The sequence below is a fragment of the Stegodyphus dumicola genome, chromosome 3 (assembly GCF_044657685.1).
Source record: "Stegodyphus dumicola isolate Sdum_Otavi_A_Nest chromosome 3, ASM4465768v1".
NCBI lineage: Eukaryota > Metazoa > Arthropoda > Arachnida > Araneae > Eresidae > Stegodyphus > Stegodyphus dumicola.
Genome location: NC_140770.1, coordinates 111,638,606 through 111,658,903, shown reverse-complemented (window position 1 = coordinate 111,658,903; position 20,298 = coordinate 111,638,606). Strand labels below are relative to the sequence as shown.

The window sequence follows — 20,298 nt, the reverse complement described above, 5'->3', positions numbered from 1 at the left end:
AATTAAATTAACAATTTATACACAATACTCAATATTTATACTCAAACGTAGTACAAAACACATAGCTGCAGACACTAGTTTTGCGTACGAGTTTCATGAGAGTTCCGGTGGCGAAGAACTACACGCACCCTCGCCACCAGCGTTCAAGCAGGAGTGTTGTTGATTTCACCGAATCAACAATAAAGAATCAACAACGGCTCATTATCTGCGCCGCCATCTGATATAGGTAAAGTCGTTGAAGCAGAGTCCACCACAGGCAGTATGGGTTATAACGTTTTTCTACAACCTTCTTAGCATGCCTTCGTGGTGTAATGGTGAGCACACTCGGCGCGTATTCGAGAGGTCCGAGGTTCGAGTGCCGGCGAAGGCATTTTCATTTTTTATGTTTCCTCCTTCAAAAATAACCTAATGATTCTACAGAGTTTAGGCACATGCACTCATCATTTGCGATGCTCTTTTTACGAAAATCAAAATGATTTCCAGCTACTTGGAAATCATATAAATGTAGGTTACCATAGAGAGTTTGATCCGTAAGTTTCAAGTTAACCAAAGGTGCTCACAGTGTTCTTGTAAAAGTCCCAGTTCCGTTCTTAGCCTTTAACGATTGTATGCCCCATACTGGCATTGCATATGCAGAAGACTTCATGATAATTTCCAATGGACGGAATAGATGTCAATTATAAGGTAATTCCAAAAAGTGTTTACAAAGTTTCACATTCTGGACCAATCAAAGTAAACTGATCATACCCCTTAAACCCCTTTAACAAAATAAGAGCACTAGGGCAATCAATGATAACACTCAGTTCACAAGAAAACAGTTAAACCGTCTTAAAAATCGGGTTTAATGGTACCTAGTTAAGGTTGATCAAAACCTAAAATACCTTAATGTCATAATTGCTGATCAGCTTAACTAATACGAAGTCGTACCTGAAGAATACGAAGGCTTTACGTTAAATTGTAAGCGAACTGTAAATAAGTGAATAACACAAGTGACTACTATGAGTGTGACAAGCAAATATTACACAGGAGCTCTGCAACCATGTGAACAGCACATACGATGTACATTAATATACCCAGTTCATACTGTTCAGTATAAATGCATCTGAATAACTTCCTATATCAAAGTTACCACTGACTTCTGTAGTAAACATTCTCTGTAAATTCGGAATCACAATGCATAAAACATTGCTAAAATCCTCATTTAGCACAATAAAAGTCTTGAAAGGATGTCTTTAATAATCATAAATCACAAATACCCATCTTCCGAAGTAACTTTATTAATTCCGCTACAAATTTTAATATTCTATAGAGATTTTTGGGTAGTCCCAGCGACAAAAGAATGCTCCACCAATTGAATACAATTGCTGATAGTCATATAACAGGCGGTACAGCAACTCAGCTGGTGGTAAGTAAGCAGTATGAGAAAAATCTGATTCTGTTTGTTGACAGAATACATTGTCTTGCACGTGTCAGAGAGTGTCGTGCATAGAGTGTCATGCTCATACTGCAATTAATTTGCAAGTATGTCAGGTACTTATAATTTTACTCCGTACAGGACAGCTTCTTCAAGTGCTTTACAAGTATTAGCAGGTCCACAGCCATTAGACTTAGTCGTAGAACGCGAAGCAACTGTTGTACGTACAACTCGACTCCATCATACAACTACTTAGTAACAATACACCCTGTGTTTATAGAGATTATGAGTATTATGAGCATCATGATACATTGAACATCCATGTATCCTTGCACTCTTCGATTTTAATTGCAGTTTAAACTGCGAATCTGTTATGGGGACTCCCTTAGATCTTTTTACATTTTGCTGTAAAATTGGTAAGTAAAGTGGCTTTTTACATGTTGCTGTGGTTCTTTGTGCTTATATAGATGACAGAGAAGTGCATAGCTGGAAAACGAAACTCAGAAATCACAATTACATATCAGGCGAATTTATCAATCATGAAATTTATCAGGCGGAATTGCGTTCTATGAAACAAGCCGTATTTTATGCCAAGAGTTTGCTGATACGCACCACACTAGTTTCTGACTCTGCTTCTAGTACCCTCGCAATTATGAACTCAACAGACAAACAAACAAAAATCCAGCAGTAAAAAATACCCAGACTCCTACTTTTTATATCTAGAAAAAGTACACCACGTTTTTGTTGGGTTAACTGGCTTTCTCGTGCCAAGTATGTGAAGGGTAAACTTATAAAGCTTTCGAATTCGGGGCAAAAAACTGTGAGCCTTGTGCAGGGAATGTCAACCAGGATGCAGAAAATCTTGTTCTGTTCGGTAACAGAACGGGTGCAAGGCAATCCGTTCATACATGCTTGATGATTGTCGGCAATGAAGTGGCAGACGAACTCGCAAAGCAAGCTTCAGTTCTGTATAATGCAACATATCATTACCAGTATAATATATGAAGAACCATTCCACAGACATCTTGAAAAGTGGCAAGAAAGATGGAATTCGGTTTTGATTAGTCGGAGAACTTACAAGTTAATTCACAAAATTTCCATTAGAAAAGAGGCACAGATTTCCTGAATCTGATAATCCTTCACAGGCCATGATCCGTTCCCATAATATATGTATCGTTTCAGCATTTGCTGATGCGGAGCACCCTGTGAGCCAGATCATTGTGCTATTAACACGCCATCATGGCCTTTCTTCATTTGGGTATGCCAGCTACTGAGCACTGGAGAGCTTGTATGGAGTATAACCGAAATATAGCAGCGATCAGCTGTTACTTACTCTGCATCACTTATTGATACAGAATGAATGCATGTACTTGAATTTGGCTTTTACATGCACTTAGTTCTGCATTCTTCTATACTTATAATATTCTGCTTGATTTTAAGTTATGTATAATTCTATACTTATATTCTGCCTGATTTTAATGTGAACTTTTTATGGATCCTTTATCTGCATATATATTTATTATTGATATTGCAAACTGTGTAGCGCTTTTTTATTTACTGTATATAACCTTTTCAACTGCTACTCATTCTTACAGTATATAGTTTATTTGTAATCTATAGCAACTATTCTTCAGCGTTATAGCGCATGGTTATAGTAACCATGTCCCTGAACATTTGCTTTTTCTTTCCCTTTACCGTGACATTCTTCGATCTGGCGATATTTCTGTTTCTTATATTTTGCGTTACTGCTTATCGGCCAATTGGTTAGATTACTCTGGATTTTTTTTTTTTTTTTTTTTTCCGTTGTTTGGATAGTTAAACTATCTGCTTGCTTAGCTTCCAGAAGTCCCTGCTACGCTGGATCCGTATCCGTGTTACGCTACATAAATACAGCTCCAACAGCTAGGACGAGCTAGTAATTAATCAGATATAAAAGTTAGCGTTGCTGAACAGTTTTTTTTTTAGAGTTTACTTTGTCAGTGGCCATGTAAATAAAAATTTTTTTTTCATGTGCTGAAGAGGAGTTGCTTAACATTCATATTCTTCTTGAGCTATTTACAGATTTTCTTTTTCTGTGTGACATTATTAGTTACAATAAATTTTCAATTTCTTCCTGTTCACCCGGAGTGATTATTTTAGGAGACAGCCACGAAACTAAAGTCATGAATAATATTTATATCTATTTTAACCTTTTATTCGTGTCAATCAGTTTATATCTTGATTTGAAAGATCTTTGTGCATCAAAAAGCGGCAAAACAGAGAGAAGATTAGAAATAATTAGTTGTCAATTTAAAAATAACAAAATCTCTAAAAGTAAATTCAGAACATCCTGTACTCTCTTACTTCACTATAACCTCCCTGCTGTATTCATTTAAAACTCTGAATCTCAAAAACGACTAACACAACTGGATTCTCTTACCTCTTCGGAAGATAGGTAACATATAGAAAAGCATTAAAAAAGACACAACATTTAGGTTAAGCTTTTAACTCTAGCCAATATATTAACAAGAATTAAGGTTTTTACCAAAAATGATAAATTTCTCTCAAAATTTCGAAGACTTTTCATCTTCTTGAAACTCTAATTTCAGCAAAATTATCTAGTTAATTTAAACGTATTTGGATGATGCATGAGTAATCAGGACTTTAGTGCAAATAAAATGGCGCTAGTAGTTCAAATGCTGTAGAATTAGAAAAATCATAACCGATCAGATTATGTTCAATGTAATTAAAGAATTCTTTCGAATTTCAATCTTCAGGTAGAAGTCACATGGAGTCGTCTATAACACTGCCCTCTGATAAAGGAAGAGTATAGATTCACATGAGAGATAATAAATATATTACTACGACAAATAATAGCATTAATCTGATAATGAAGGAAAATGTGAAAGACGTACATATTAAGCAAATGTGTTATTATTAGAATGAATGTTATTCATTCTTTTGTGTAACTAAATAAAATAGTAATAGTAAATAAAAATGTCTATAAATTAAGAATTGAATGTATTTTTGTCTGGAATATTTTGCATGAGGTCTGTGCATTGAAAATATTTTTATTTGGAACAAATATAAGTTTAACAGGAATACAAACTTACATAGAAAAATACATATTTGCTTTTAGCTTTTAACACAGAAAATATTTGCAAAAAATTAAAACAAACCACGTTTGGTAATTTAAAAAAAAATTTATCTCCCACCAAAATATGAATAATAAAATTCTATAGCAAACTTTAATATGATATTATAAGCTATTTTCTCCCTTCTTCTAGCATTTCTTCGTGGTGTAACGGTAGCACACTCAGCGTGCATTCGAAAGGTTCAAGTTCGAGCCCCGGCGAAAGCATTGTACATTTCTCACTTCTCCTGCTTCAAAAAAACCTAATGACTATAATATATTCCACACTTGATTACAATGCTTGACTGATATCAGTGACGCATGAATTCAACCAGATTGTGCAAACGATAATGTTAGAAGTTCTGCCAGTACCCTATTCATTACTATAACCAGGCTCATTTTAGGGGTCTGCTTTCTGCAGTACGCCTAATAGGATCATTAAATAAATCGTCTCTGGTTTTTAGAACAGGGAATCTTGTAGATTAGGATATTAAATCTTGTCTATTCCCTCTCTTTGAATCATATCTTCATAATTATTGGAAAGGCTGTTGCCATCATTATGGATGAAAGAATTTACAATAATAGCATGAAATTCATTATAAGACTACATATAATATTATGAAAATAACGAAGCGCATTCATAATTTTACTTTCCAGCATCAGTAGCTCTACATACCCATTAGTTATTTCCTCAGTTCACATCTTTACTCTATCACTTCTGTTATGATCTAGACGACAAAATATCTACTTTCATCCATGAACGAAAAATTAGACCACTGACCATCAAATCAGTTTAAGTGTTCATAATTACCATCATTAAAATTTAGCTTTGCATGCTTCAGTTCAGTATTATAACATACCGTGTTAGTTTGAAGGAATATAAATCAATTTAATTCAAACACCTACATATGGTCTGTGCTCCAAGGCAGTCAAAATTTATATTATCAACGAAACAATTAAACTAAAAGTTAAGATCGAAAACGGCAAAATATATAATGTCTAGATTGCCAGAGATTCAGTGAAACACGGGGATTCTGTCAATTTTAGTATGTTGGATCAAATTCCTCAGCAGACCACACGACCATCTTTGATATTAATTAGGAAGATTTTCCTAAATTCAAAAATTGCGGATTATCCCTCTTTACGAGTTAGAACTTGGCCATGCAAAAACCTATTTCTAAAACTGCGTTTAAAAGTTATTTAAAATGTAAATATCAAAGGAAATTAAGTTGTTAACACGAATTATGCGATCATCATCGATAACAAAAGTGAATCCCCCAAAACAGAAAGTGATGAATGACAGAGTATTAACACAGTTGCTAGTAGGAAAATCACCAAGCACTGCTATTCTAGCCTGACGTAAAAGCTTTAATGAAAAGAAAACTAATTTCACGTTTCATAATGTATCAAAAAAATATTCTGTCTTTAATTAAATTTAACAAAATTTACGCAAAAGCGTTTAATAATGTCGCTCTTATGCAAATAATCAATAAAATCAAGAGGTTGTAGCACAAGAGTCTCAAACTCAAATTGCCTGCAGGCCACATTCACAGTCTGAGAATACTTAACGGGAAACAATTAAGAAACGAAAAAAAAAAAAAGAAAAATCAGTTTTTCACAAACAATTTGTTGACTAAATTTAAAAAATTACTAAATATTTACATAAAAATAATACAAATAAAAAAATTCTTTTTTTTTCCCCCTCCCTGAAATTTAAATTTGGTAGCTGCAAGAAATTTCTACTGGTGAAAATTTGTAATTCAAACGCAGTCGTAGCTAAATATTAAAATTTTCATTTTAAAATTTATTCAAATAATTGTAATATATTAAAGTAACCATTCAGTAACTTAATAAAGTTAAACTAAATAGTTGTAGAGACATTAGGTATTTTTTTGGAAGCAGGAGTGATGAAAAATGAGCAACGCCTTCTCCTGGAATCGAACCACTGACCTCTGGAATACGCACCCAGCGTGCAGACCACCACACCACGAAGGCATGCTAAGAAGGAAGGAGAAATACCTTATACACTCCCCCTTTTTAAAGGATGACTGGGGTTTTTAGGGGACCCTATCGGCAAATCCTGGGTGTGGAGATTCATCATCCATCACCCTTTTAGTTCGGGGCCCCTGTAAAGACATTAGGTATCTTTTGAAAGCAGGAGAAGTAAAATATGAGCAACGCCTTCTCCGGGAATCGAACCACGGACCTCTGGAATACGCGCCCAGCGTGCAGACCACCACACCACGAAGGCATGCTAAGAAGGAAGGAGAAATACCTTATACACGCCCCCTTTTTAAAGGACGACTGGGGTTTTTAGGGGACCCTATCGGCAAATCCTGGGTGTGGAGATTCATCATCCATCACCCTTTTAGTTCGGGGCCCCTGTAAAGACATTAGGTATCTTTTGAAAGCAGGAGAAGTAAAATATGAGCAACGCCTTCTCCGGGAATCCAACCACGGACCTCTGGAATACGAGCCCAGCGTGCAGTCCACCACACTACTAAGGTACGCTAAGAAGGCGGGTAGAAACACCTTATATACTCCCCCTATTAAAGGGCGACTGGATTTAGGGGAGCCATCGCCAAATCCTGGGTGTGGAGAATCATCATCCACCATCCTTTTGGTTCGGGCGTCAATGTAGAGACATTAGGTATTTTTTTGGAAGCAGGACTGATGAAAAATGAGCAACGCCTTCACCAAAAATCGAACCACGGTCCTCTGAAATACGCTCCCAGCGTGCAGACCACCACACCACGAAGGCACGCTAAGAAGGCGGGAGAAATACTTTCTAAAGTAATATATGGAAACTTAGCAAGAATGACAAAACTTGAGAATAAATAATGAAACCTATTCTCTTTCTTTCATTCATTAGATATTTTTATGGCACATACAGAAAAAATATCTGAATGTAAGTAACTATAAACTTCTTTGTTTCTTAATACAACTTTCAACTACAGCACTTCATAGCGTTTCGGGTTTCATAAAGTTTGTAATCTTGGAGGAAAATTACTAGAAAGTGAGTTCATCACAAACTTTAATGCAGTCTGGTTCTTTCCTATACTTATTAGTTTTCAAACACGAAGCACATATGTAACAGATTCACATGTAAGCATTTCACGTCAGAATATATTATTATTATTATTATTTGGTTAATGTTAGATTCAGGAGAACCATTACAATATCAAGGATACTTAAATACTACATTTAGACTCTTCCAATATGTTATGTCGTGGAGCAAAAACAATTTTATTTTACACCTGACTGGCACTGGCTCCGACATAGCAATGTGAATACTCTACATCTAAAATTTTAAACACCATTCCAGAATTTTGAATGTTTATTTTATAGAATTCTATTCATATATTTGCAAGTTATACACTATAAACACAATAACAAAATTTGAACTTATCTGCACCAGCGTGAATAAGCCTGGCATAATATTTTGAACTCGACGCAACTTTAGGAAGAAAAATATCGCAAATTCAAACACAAGGTTTTCATCCTTTTCAACGCAGCTAATTTTCTAAATATATTTTACTAATATTCGCAGCGGATTCCATTCATTTCACCCAAAACTCAAATGTTTTAACGCAATAGTATCGCAAATGAAAACGTCGACTAAAAATCAAAATATTAAAATCTATAGAATATCATCCGCTGTTGCCATTCCAACACTGCCAAGTTTTTCTTCCTGCAGCTGTTGCCAGACTTATCCTCGCTGTATGATGAGAGGTACAACACAATAGGTTCAATGACTATATTTGTGTATTGAAAGGTTAGTTTCAGAAAAATATAGAGCTTCTGAAAATTTACTTCAAAATAATTAATCATACACATTTGGTAACATGACAAGTTTACTATTGGAAAATAATTTAAGAGATTATTACTTTTTCTTAGCATATTTAGGAGTATTTGGAACACTGTAATCTTCAGAATCCAGCGTTGGGCTGCGATCTCTTTCGTTCGAAGGCTTGGGTAAGGTCATCACAAGGTTAGGCCCCATCGGATAATCGGATTTCATTCCTGTTGGGGTCTGGGAATAATACTCAGACAAAGTTACTGTCGCAATTTCCGCTTTATTGCTCGAAACCTGCAAGATAAATTATTATAAATAAAAGATTAAAATAAATTATTATATAGAAACTTATTTAAAGAGAATGGTTATATATAGAGATCCGAAAGATAAATTATCAGATAAATAGATCAACTATACGTTTTAGTAATTTAATATGATAAATTGATGTGTATGAAAACCAACCATTACACAGGTTTAGCAAATACGAATGCCTATGAGCTTTTTATACAACTGCTGTTAAGAAAAGTATTTTCTGCGAATATATGAAGAGTAACGTTATGAAATATCTACAGTCTAATTATTCCGATTTTCGCGTCATGATACATTAAGGTAAGTTACCGCATCCCCGTTCACTCATTTCCACTTTACCTTGTAAATTGAATTATTACCTTGAATTATTGCATTCCCTCGTACATGCTGTAGTATTTCTTTCCGCTGCAGACTGGACGGTTCACGTGCTATTGTGCTTCAAACCAATTTTCCAGCCAGTGGGAAGTTGTCTACAACCAGCCAAACACAGCTCATAGGCAAGGTCAGATGGTTGATCGGGCATTTATTTCTGTGTATTAATATAATTCTGATAATAGCTTACAGATGCAATTCCGAGTACATTATGCGGAACTGGATCTCAGAGACACTGGAATTTTACAAATTTTGAAAATGCTATTTTACGGATATTTACAATGATGTTTTGACAACTGCGGTTTCGAAAGGCAGAATTTGGATTTGTGTCTTTACATTAATTAAAATATTTTATAGTGTTTACAGTCTTTGACGTTTATGGTCTTTTCAAACCTGATAAATGTTGCAGCTCATCAGAGTTACAATTTCTGTATTTAACTACCTGTATCACTCTTCTTAGAACTCCATGATTACTTGCGAGCAACTCAAAATATTTTTGTTCATTATCTGGTGATGGTTTTGATATATGAAATCTTGTCGTCATTTGACAGTCATGCAGATAGTCGCTGAAGCCTTCCTTGATACCACAGTAGCACATGCCCGTTTCTCTACTGCCAAATCTGTGTAGATATACAGGGCTAGAAAATGACCTGTGTGAACTTTGTGGCATAGCTGCAATTTGTCTTAATTTATAGGTAGATCTGGAAATTTTATAGTTCAATCGAACTACATCCATGTTGTCCTAATTCTTTTGCCATTCTGAACTTTGGTCTTGTTTTGACTCGGGAGCTTGGGTTTGGAAATGCAGATGTGACGGATAGTATGATCTGCTTTCGTTAGTTTACTAGCGAGTTCATTTCCTTTTTTTTTTTTTTCGATGACTAACACAGACTACAACTGTGCCTATTTTCGTTTTGGAGCCATCCCTATATATATAGATAGATAGATATTTGTTAGATATAACGCTCCTGAATTTATAGTGTACATCTCTGTAAATTATTCTGCTGGATGGATGCTGTGGATATGATTTTGGAGTTCCAATCAGAACTGATATAGTGATTCTGTGAGGTAATTATATCTTCCTGTAGGCTTACTACTTTAATACTGATGATCTTTTCTTTGAGCTATAACTGGCAAAATTCGAGCCAAGCTGAACAATGCCAGTGTTGGAAATGAATGAGATGAAAGGTTCTATAACCGTTAGTTATCAGTAGTTCCGATTTTCTTTGGATTTTTAGAAGCTTTTTTCTCATTGCATTATTCGTATTGAGGCCCCAGGCCGATGTTGCTAGATACATAATTAGTTAATGTTTCCTACTATGTCTTTAGGAGATTGGGACTGAATCCCTATGACTTGGAGGTGGTGCGTATTGGATCACTTTTAACTACTCAGATTTTATTACTGATATATCAAATATAAGAGGACCAGGAAATGTCGTCATCTAAGAGAACTTCAAGGTATTTTAAACTCTGCAGATTTTGATATTAGAGTTTTTAATTCGGGAAGTTAAAGCACTGTGTGAAGCTTTGTAAGAACTATAACAACTGACTTCTGTGGCTGGACTCTGAGTTTATGTGCTTTGCATCAGTTTACTAGTGATTGCAGGGCCTTTTTGATGCTTTCGTGTAGTTGGGTCCTTGATTTACCACTTGAAATAACCAAGGAGTCATTAGCAAAGGCTTGAGGTTTTATGTATTGAGAGATGTTGATTAGTCTCAATGCTGAGTCTGCTACAACATTCCAGAAGGTTCGAACCATACAGCTGCCATGTGCATAGTCTCTTGAAAGCGACTGCGTCCGTGTATAGTTCAGATGGTAGTAAAGAGCGATTGTTCAGAAAATTTGCGAGGATTCGAATGATTTGGCTATGTATACCCATATGTGCCAATGAGATGATGATGTAATGCCACCATATGTTGTCAAATGCGCCTAGTTGTATAGCCAAGTCTTCTTACTGTCCTGGCATATGCTATGAACATTGGGTAGATTGGATTCAACTGAAATTTACTCCAAGAAACCAAACTGGTCTTTCTGCAGCCCTCTGGTTGCGATCAGTTGATAGTTCAGCCGCCTTAGGATCATTTTTTCAAAGGGCCTGCTAAGGGGAAAAAACAAACAAATCGGCCTATAGGAACTACAGTCATCCCTGTTTCTGCCTGCTTTAAGGAGCAATGACACATGAACGTGCTTAGAGCGGTTGGGAAGATACCCGATGGGGATGCCTTCGTGGAGGGCTTTCTAATGGAAACTACCATGGATTCTCTTTGCTCATGGAGAAAACCATGAAACCTTCCATACAGCCTGCTCTCTGGGATTTAAACCGTGATCGAACTACAATGTTCAGCGGGCTTATTCGCTCCGCCGCTAGTGGGCTTGATAAATAAATATAAATAACTCTTAGCGAAATATGTCAGATGAGCGTACCTTTCATGAATAAGTTGAGTATAAGAGTTTCACTCAAAATGGGAACAGATAATATTATCTCTTATGTCGTATAGGTAAAATTTCAAAAGTATGATAGTCTGAACTAGTAAAAAATTACGGAATAAAGAAAAGGCCTTATGGAAGGACGATTGAAATTATCTTAACAACCCCTGTGATTCCTGTCAAAGAATTTTTAGCTCCACTGCTCACTGCTTTTTGAGTTTTACGAAAGTCAATAGCAAGGATGGCATTTTTGTATTAAAAATGAGTGTAAATATTTGATTCTGATCTGACAGAAAGCTCCATTCTACAGTATTGATAGGTTTAACTGTAGTACGGGAATAATTAGCGTTGTGATTTAAATCGTAAATAACTTTACCTTTTGTTGTATTTTTTCTTTTCTTTTGAGGACTGTATAGCCAGTATGTGGCGATTTGATTATAGAAAGGTTCACCACCAAACAAGAGCGAAAACTGCAGTGCTATCTTAAAGTTCAACTCTATATTATTTTGACACGTTAACCTTACCGCAACTTCTTTAACGTTCGGAACTTGCCTACCGCTTTAACAATGTGCCGATTGATTCAACAATTATGAGGTATTTCTGCCGCCTTCTTAGCATGCCTTCGTGGTGTAGTGCTCAGAACGCTCGACGCGAATTCGAGAGGTCCATGATTCGAGTCCCGGTGACGGCATTGCTCATTTTTCATATCTCCTGCTTCGAGTTCTGCGCATGTCAGCGGCCATATTGGTTGTGGTTTTGTGTGCTCCGTTAAAAGTGCTAAAATCTTGGTAATTATACCACTTGTGTTTGTGAAAATGTGATTCTTCCATGGATTACTAGTTCCGGTTGCGATATCTGTGGTGTTTCTCTGCGAAGAAGGGAAATCTCCGAGGATAGGAAGACTTTTAAAATTGTTGCTGTCCGCCGCCCTCATTTGCATATCCTGAGTAAGCATTGTCTCTCAAGGTTTTTATATACTGTGCTAATAACTTTTGAGTACAAAATAGGATTTTATATCTGTTTCTCTACCTATTTTTTGAAAATTGTGATTTTGGTACATGTATGAAAAATGTTATATGCATTTGTAATTCTGAGTAAGCGTTAGGCTTAGTGTGGCGGATACATGTTGACACCACGAATTTGGTGCACCATCCACAAGTCTTTCTGCCCGCTGAAAGACAGATAATTCAAATTTCTGCTTAAAAAATTATTTTGGAACCATTTAAAACACAAAGTGAGATGGTTCGTCCAAAAAATAAAGAGCCTAAGGGGCAACGCCCCGACAATGAGACGCAGTCGGCCAGTGCTCCAATAATACTCGTAGATAAGACACAGAAACAGAGCAGTACACGACAGCTAGACGTTGATATAACTTTGGTAGATGCCAGTACAGAGTATCAAGAGGCCTCAGAGTGCTATACTAATCTAATTGGATATTTAAATAGAGACGACATTTCCACAAAAGCAAACAAAAAGATACGAGGTTTCTTTGACCATATGTTAAGAATAGTCTCGAGGCAGAGTTACAAAATTGCCAATTTGGAAGGACAAATTGAACAAACTAAGAATATAGAGACATACATCCAAGGAATAGTCGCCACTCAAAAGCTGTCTTTTGCAGAAGTTGCAAGATCTCGTCGGCTATCCAGAAGTAGTTCTAGATCTAGACGATCACAATCAAGATCACGGCAAGAGACAGAGCATGTATTACTAGTCTATCCTAAGACTGAGGGCAGTACATCCGACGAGGTAAAGGAGAAGCTGGTGAAGTACATAGATCCAGGAAAACTCAAAGTAGGCGTCAAGAATATAAAGAGAGTCAACAAAGGAGGGCTCCTAGTAGAAGTTACGAAAAAGGAAGAACTGGCAATACTTGAAGAGGCCATAAATGAAAATCGGAAGCTGAAGGACGTAGTGGAGACGAAACATCCACAAAAAAGAAACCCCAGAATAATAGTCTACAATGTCAACGAGAACATTAATAAAGACGAGATAGTAAACTTCATTAAAATACAGAACACCGACCTAGCAGAAAGTGAAATAGAGATTCTGTTCGCCATGAAGGCCCGCTTTGGACAGCACTGGGTTCTATCTATAGACCCAGTAGCTTTCAAGATCCTTATGAAAACGAAGAAATTGAACATACAATGATCAAGATATAACGTAAGGGAGTTTATAAAGGTTTCGCAATGTGTCAAATGCCTTGGGTATAACCACCCAGCGAAATATTGCAAGGAAGATAAAGTCTGTGCCGGATGCGGCTCCACACACCACGAGAAGACCAATTGTGACCAAAAAACAGTCAGCTGTGTCAACTGCACAAAGGTGAATAAACGATATAATACAGGCCTCGATGCCCAACATGATAGCCGAGATAAGAAATGCCCATGCTACCTAAAAGAGCTCGAAAGATTAAAACAACGAACAAATTATGGATAGTATCCAAATAATCCAGATTAATCTTAAGCACTCCAGGAGTGCAACAGAAAACTTAAAGATAAATTTTGAACAAAACGACAAACTCAAAGTAGCATGTATCCAGGAACCGTACACAGTACAGAACAAACTGTACGGATTCTCCACAAAATATAGGAAGTTCTACTCTCGAACAGACGCAATAACTGCAGTGATTATAGCGGACTCAAATCTCCCAGTTCTGGAACTTTTCAGCTCTCCGGAGATTATAGCGCTTGCAATAGGCAGTGACTCAAGATTTATACTAATCACGGTATACTGTCCTCCATCGCGAGATATTGCACCAATCCTGACAACCCTAGAAAGGTTTATGCAGGACAATAACAACATGACTACAATAATTACCGGAGATTTCAATGCCAAAAGTCCCCTATGGGGCTCACATAATACGGACACACGAGGCCTCAAAGTATGCGAATTCATTGCCAGCACTGGACTATCGATAGTCAATGAAATAGGGGATACGCCAACCTTCGCAGGAGTAAGTGGTAACAGCTGGATTGACCTCACACTTATCATAAGTAGAGACAGAATCCGGATCGATAATTGGAAGGTAACGGATGAAGCAAACAATAGCGATCATAATAATATCTATTTTGACGTCTCCAGCATTCATTACCCAACATGGAGAAGATCGAAAATCAATGTACGACATACCGACTGGCTAAGTTTCAAAAGGTATATCTCAAAATCTTTAGCAGACCCTAGAAATCTGACAACTATCGAAGAAATCGATAAATATGTAAGAGAAGTTACCACTAGTCTTCACGAGATCTATCAAAGAACAGTTCTCTCACATAACTCGAAACCAAGATCGCGCACCTGTCCATGGTGGACAAAAGATCTCACTATTCTCAGGAAAAAGGTCAGAGCAACAAGGAAAAGATTCCAAAAAACAACTGGAGAGGAAAGGACCCATAACAGGCTGCTTTACCAGAGGGTACGTGCACAGTACCGGCAAAAGATGTATAAAGAAAAGAAAAAAGCATGGGACATGACATGGAACAAAATCACTGTTAGCTCTCCGTTCGGAACATACTTCGATCTAGCTAAAGGGAAGAGCATGGATCCATTACAGATAGGTTCAGTTCAAAAAGAAGATGGCACAATGACGAGCACAATTGAGGATACAATTAGAGAAATCATGAGGTTCCATTTTCCAGAAGACGACCCCAACGAGGACTCTACATACCATGCAGATATTCGTTCCCAATCAACCGAGATTCCAAACTCGGAAGACGATCAGCCGTTCACACTCGAAGAAATGCAACGTACGATAAACTCAACACGCCGAGGTAAAGCTCCTGGGCTGAATGGCCTCACGATTGAAACCATTGAAGAGCTTAGGCTCGCGGACGACAAACAAATTCTAGCACTCTTTAACAAGTGCCTTGAATTAGGTTATTCTCCAAAGGAATGGAAAAACGCAGAGCTAGTATTGTTCCAGAAAGAGGGAAAACCAAAGTCCATGCCCAGTTCTTACAGACCTATCTGCTTACTCTTAGCGTGGGGCAAGGTCCTTGACAAGATGCTTACGCAGAGATTAACGTATTACCTGGTCAAAAACAAACTACTAAACCCCGCCCAATTCGGGTTTACTAAAGGGCGGAGCACCACCGACGCCCTTAACCGTGTTCAAGACATCATCTTAAATAACAGACAAAATAACCTCCATACGTGTATAATATCGCTTGACGTAGCTTCCGCATTCAATAAACTATGGTGGCCAGCGCTCAAAACAAAACTAAAAGACCTGCGATGTCCAAAGAATCTTTACCAACTGATCGCAAGCTACCTCACAGAACGTCAAGTGACCTACAAAAGAGACGGCTTAAATATCACGATGAATTACCACAAAGGAGCCCCACAGGGGTCTAATATCGGACCCATCTTGTGGAACATAATTGCAGACTCAGCGCTGAACATCAACTTTGGAAACAATGCCAAGATACAAGCTTACGCCGACGATATTATACTCATAATAGACGGAGGCAATAGGACAACAATAGAGCGTAAAGCAGACGCAGCACTCAAATTGCTTGCAAAATGGAGTCAAGACAACAAACTGTGTTTCAGTATTGAAAAGACACAGATGATAGTCTTTCCAAAAAGTTCAAAAATAGACGCGAATCCACCACGCATAAAGTGGGAAGGGCATCCATTGCGACGCCAGAATACCATTAAATACCTCGGATTCACGCTTGATAAGAAGCTCACGTGGGTATCACATCTTACGGAAGTCCGAGATAAGACGCATCGAATCATCAATAAACTAAACAGGATAATCACAGACAAATGGAGCCAAAAGGGGCGCCTGTTAAAACATCTATATCTTAATGCAATTGAACGCATGATCCTCTACGGCTGCCCAGTCTGGATGAATGGCACAGCAAGAATATGTCAAAAACTACATCAAATACAGCGAGTAATCCTGTTAAAAATCACCAGTGCGTATAGCACCACATCAACCGCAGCACTTCAGGTCTTAGCTGGCACGCTCCCACTCGACCTAAAGGCAGAATTAGAAAGATCAATCTATCGACTTCTACATTACAAAGAGGACCTTCACACTAAAAAAGATTTACATCTATCATATGCCAGCATAGAATGCTTCCAAGATTCCCCTAACTTACACCCAGGAGATCTACCCATCCTTTCCTGGTGCAAATCGCCACCCTCAGGACAACAAAGAGAGATTTTTTCTGACGGTTCAAAAATTTCAGGACGAGTAGGGGCAGCGTTCACGGTCTTTTCGAACAATCAAGAAATTTATCAAGCACAATTCCGTCTAAGCGATCATGCTTCAGTCTTCCAAGCCGAGTCCCTAGCACTCAAAGAAGCAGCACTATGGTTAGGTACACAACCAGCAGCTCACACTTCATTCTTCACAGATAGCATGAGCGTTCTGAATGCGCTGAATTCCTTTCCTCCAAAACATCCGCACACGGCAGCACTTAGAGAGATCTTCTTGACGTTAGGCTCTTCCATACCTTTAAAGATCAACTGGATACAAGGACATACCGGGCAGAAGGGCAACGAACGAGCGGATGAACTAGCTAAGACTGCAGCTCTCAAACCAGAAATTGACAAGGAAGTTCCGCTTTCCGCAGAAGTTGCAAAAAGGCTCCTCAAGACAGCATTTCAAGAGACATGGGCATCACGATGGCAGGAAGAAGAGACAGGAAGATTTACTTACAACATCTTCCAATACCTTCTCTCAAGAGGCTGAAATGCAACCGACTCTTCCTCCAAGCCTGTACCAACCACGGGAAATTCCCAGCGTATTACAGACGTTTCCTCAGACGGGACGTCAACTGTTCTTGCGGTTTTCGCGGGGAAGACGCGGACGCACTTCATTACCTGCTCTCCTGCCCTCTGACAGAGCACCTTCGACAGCAGTTCTTTCCTTCCGACTACATCACATATCCTGTGAATAGACTGTTCACGGACTATTACTGCAACAAGGGCATCTTAGAGATAATGAAGCAAGTGAATGAAAATAATTATATCCAAGAAATTACAGATTAAAGTAAAATGTAGAAAGGCGGCCTAACCGTCAGATTGCTAGCAATGAATAGGATAACTTCCTAACCCTGTAGTGCCATTAACTCAGTTTGGCGGAACAGGTTAAGTAAAGTGACCATATATATCTCCTGCTTCGAAGTAACCTAATATCTCTACAATGGCGCTCGAACTAAAAGTTGGTGAATGATGATTCTTCACCACCAGGATTTGGTGATCGGGTACCCTAAAACACCATTCGCCCTTTAAAAGGGGGAGTATATAAGGTATTTCTCCTACCTTCTTAGCACGCCTTCGTGGTCTAGTGATCAGCACGCTCGACGAGAATTCGAGAGGTACGTGGTTCGAGTCCCGGCGACGGCATTGCTCATTTTTTATGTCTCCTGCTTCAAAATAACTTAATGTCTCTACACAGTTTCAGTAACAAACAATGATTCTCTTAAGGAAAATCTTCGCAATCGCATAATGTCAGATGAGCGTACCATCCATATTTTCGAATTTTAACAGGTCTTCGTGATCTCCAGATTTAACATGAGAAATTTTTCTTCTCTGGACTATATTAAAGCAAATATACATGCAAATAAGGCATGAAGAATAAAGACAATATTCTAAGAGCAGTCAAAATAATTTCAACGAGCAGTTCAATGTAATTTTATCAAGAGCTAAGAAGAATTCCTTGGATAAGGCTATCAAGTCGAAGCTAAAAGTTGCGATTTGTTAAATGCTAATTTTAACACATCTTATAAATATATTTCCATATATTTTATTTAATATTAAGAAAGGCGCAAGTAAATAATACTGAAATAAAAATTTTAACATATTAATTAAATTTTAACGTTAATTGTCCGATACTTATTATGAGTATATTTAATTGTATGTATTATTTTAAAGCAATAATTATTATTCTGTTATTTGCTTTTATAAAAAAGTATGTTAGTTAGTTAAAAAAGGCCGACTTAAGAGGACTCGTATACCTTAAAACCCATAAGACGTTCGAATAGGTGACTGTTGCAAGAATTGGGATAACTTATTTATTTTAAAAGCAATTACTACCAACTTTTTACAGCTGACTACATAATATAGCTGCTTTCTGAAATAGTAATCAGAAAGTTTGTGTTGCCACAAATATTTTTATAATTTAATTCTCTTTGTGACAACATTTTTCGTCGTGTTTCCAACTTGAGCGCACAGCTTAAAACATTCTGTTTCATAATTTAATTCCATATTTAATATATAGCTTTTATAACATTTGGAAACTACTGTGAACCTAAAATTCTAAAAATTTCATGTTAAATTTTTGTTTTATTTTGAGTTGAGTTTATAAAATGTATTTTATTAACAAAATTTGTAATGTTTTCGTCCATAAAATTTTTCAATATTAAAATATTCATCAGATTGTTGGTTCAGTTAGAAAATAGTGCCCATATAAAGAATTCCATTAAATTTCAAGTATGTACCATCAGCCATTTTTAAAATATCATGCGCGCAAGGTGGAAACATGACGAAATATTTTGTCACAAAGAGGATTAAATTACAAAAATATTTGTGGCAACACAAACTTTCTGGTTACTAGTTTCCAAAGCAGCTACATTATGTAGTCAGCTGTAAAAAGTTCGAAATAATTGCTTTTAAAATAAATAAAATATCCCAATTCTTGCAACAGTCACATATTCGAAGATCATGAGGGGTTTAAGGTGTAATAGTCCGCTTAAAAAGTAGAAAGAAAAAAAAGGTTAGCGTACAAAATATCTTATGCCTTTCTATATGACTTCCCTAAATTTTAAGTCCAAATAACTTCTTTCTTGCTTCAGAGGAAAACAAAAAAAAAAAAAAAAAAAATGAAAGAAACTTTATCTGGAATGAAAGAGATACAAGCCTTCAGAGGTTCATCCCCAGAGAAGCTTACAACCTAATTAGGAGGATCGTCGCATGTGACCGATTGCGAAAGTTACAAAATATATTTGCAGTTCCCACGTGGCTCCTCCTTGCAAGAACGAAAACAATTGCTGCGATAAATCCATAGAAATAGGTACACTGCCATCTAAACAAGAAACCAATCTCTATATAAATCAATCAAGAAATACGCTTCTTATTATAGCATACTATTCGTATTTGATTTATATTTACTTCTTTCACGTATTTCATTTTTGATTGCTTCCATGTATAGAGACAAATGATTACAAACTTTATTCTAATCGTAGCTAATAAGAAAACTTTTGATAGATGAACTTATTTGGGTTAATGTGTAAGATACTTATTGATTCTTTCCTGCACTTCTATTTTTTCCGAGAGTTTTCCCAGAATGTATATTGGGAGGATTTAAATATCCAGGTATAAACAGAGACACAAAGTTTGTCAACGTACTAGCTACACTGTTTCCTTTGCGAATCTCTTACCTGCAGTGATTTCGGTGACTATTCTTTTCCCTGATTTTGCTACTATTTATGTTTGAAGGTCGTGAATAGTAGGAGCTGGGTTAATAGATATTAATTCTCTTCATTATATTTTTCACATTTAAGCATTTTTGTATGGCAGGACTCCACAAGAAGCGGTGAATAAGATTTTACATTTTTAGCTGAATCTAACGTTTTTAATGATAACGAACTTGTAGAGACATTAGGTTAACTGGAAACAGGCAAGATAAAAAATGACCAAACTTCTTCGCCGGGAATCGAACCGCAGACCTCTGGAATACCGGCCCAGTGTGCAGAACCACTACAACACGAAGGTACTTTAGGAAGGCGGGAAGAAATACCTTATATACTCCACCTTTTAAAGGGAGACTAGGGTTTTTAGGGGACCCAATCGCCAAATCCTGGGTGGGGAGAAATCTTCATCCTCCACCACCCTTTTAGTTCGGGTGCCACTGT

At 37.1% G+C, this 20,298-nt stretch overlaps 1 protein-coding gene across 1 annotated transcript in view; it reads right to left on the bottom strand.

Annotated features, from left to right (window-relative positions):
* Positions 1-20,298, bottom strand: part of LOC118185543 (uncharacterized) — a 115,787-nt gene that overhangs the window by 13,603 nt on the left and 81,886 nt on the right. Inside the window, exon 3 of the mRNA XM_085813200.1 lies at positions 8,414-8,616. Within this exon, the coding sequence (XP_085669326.1) occupies positions 8,414-8,616 (203 nt within the window). The remainder of the gene's footprint in view (positions 1-8,413; positions 8,617-20,298) is intronic.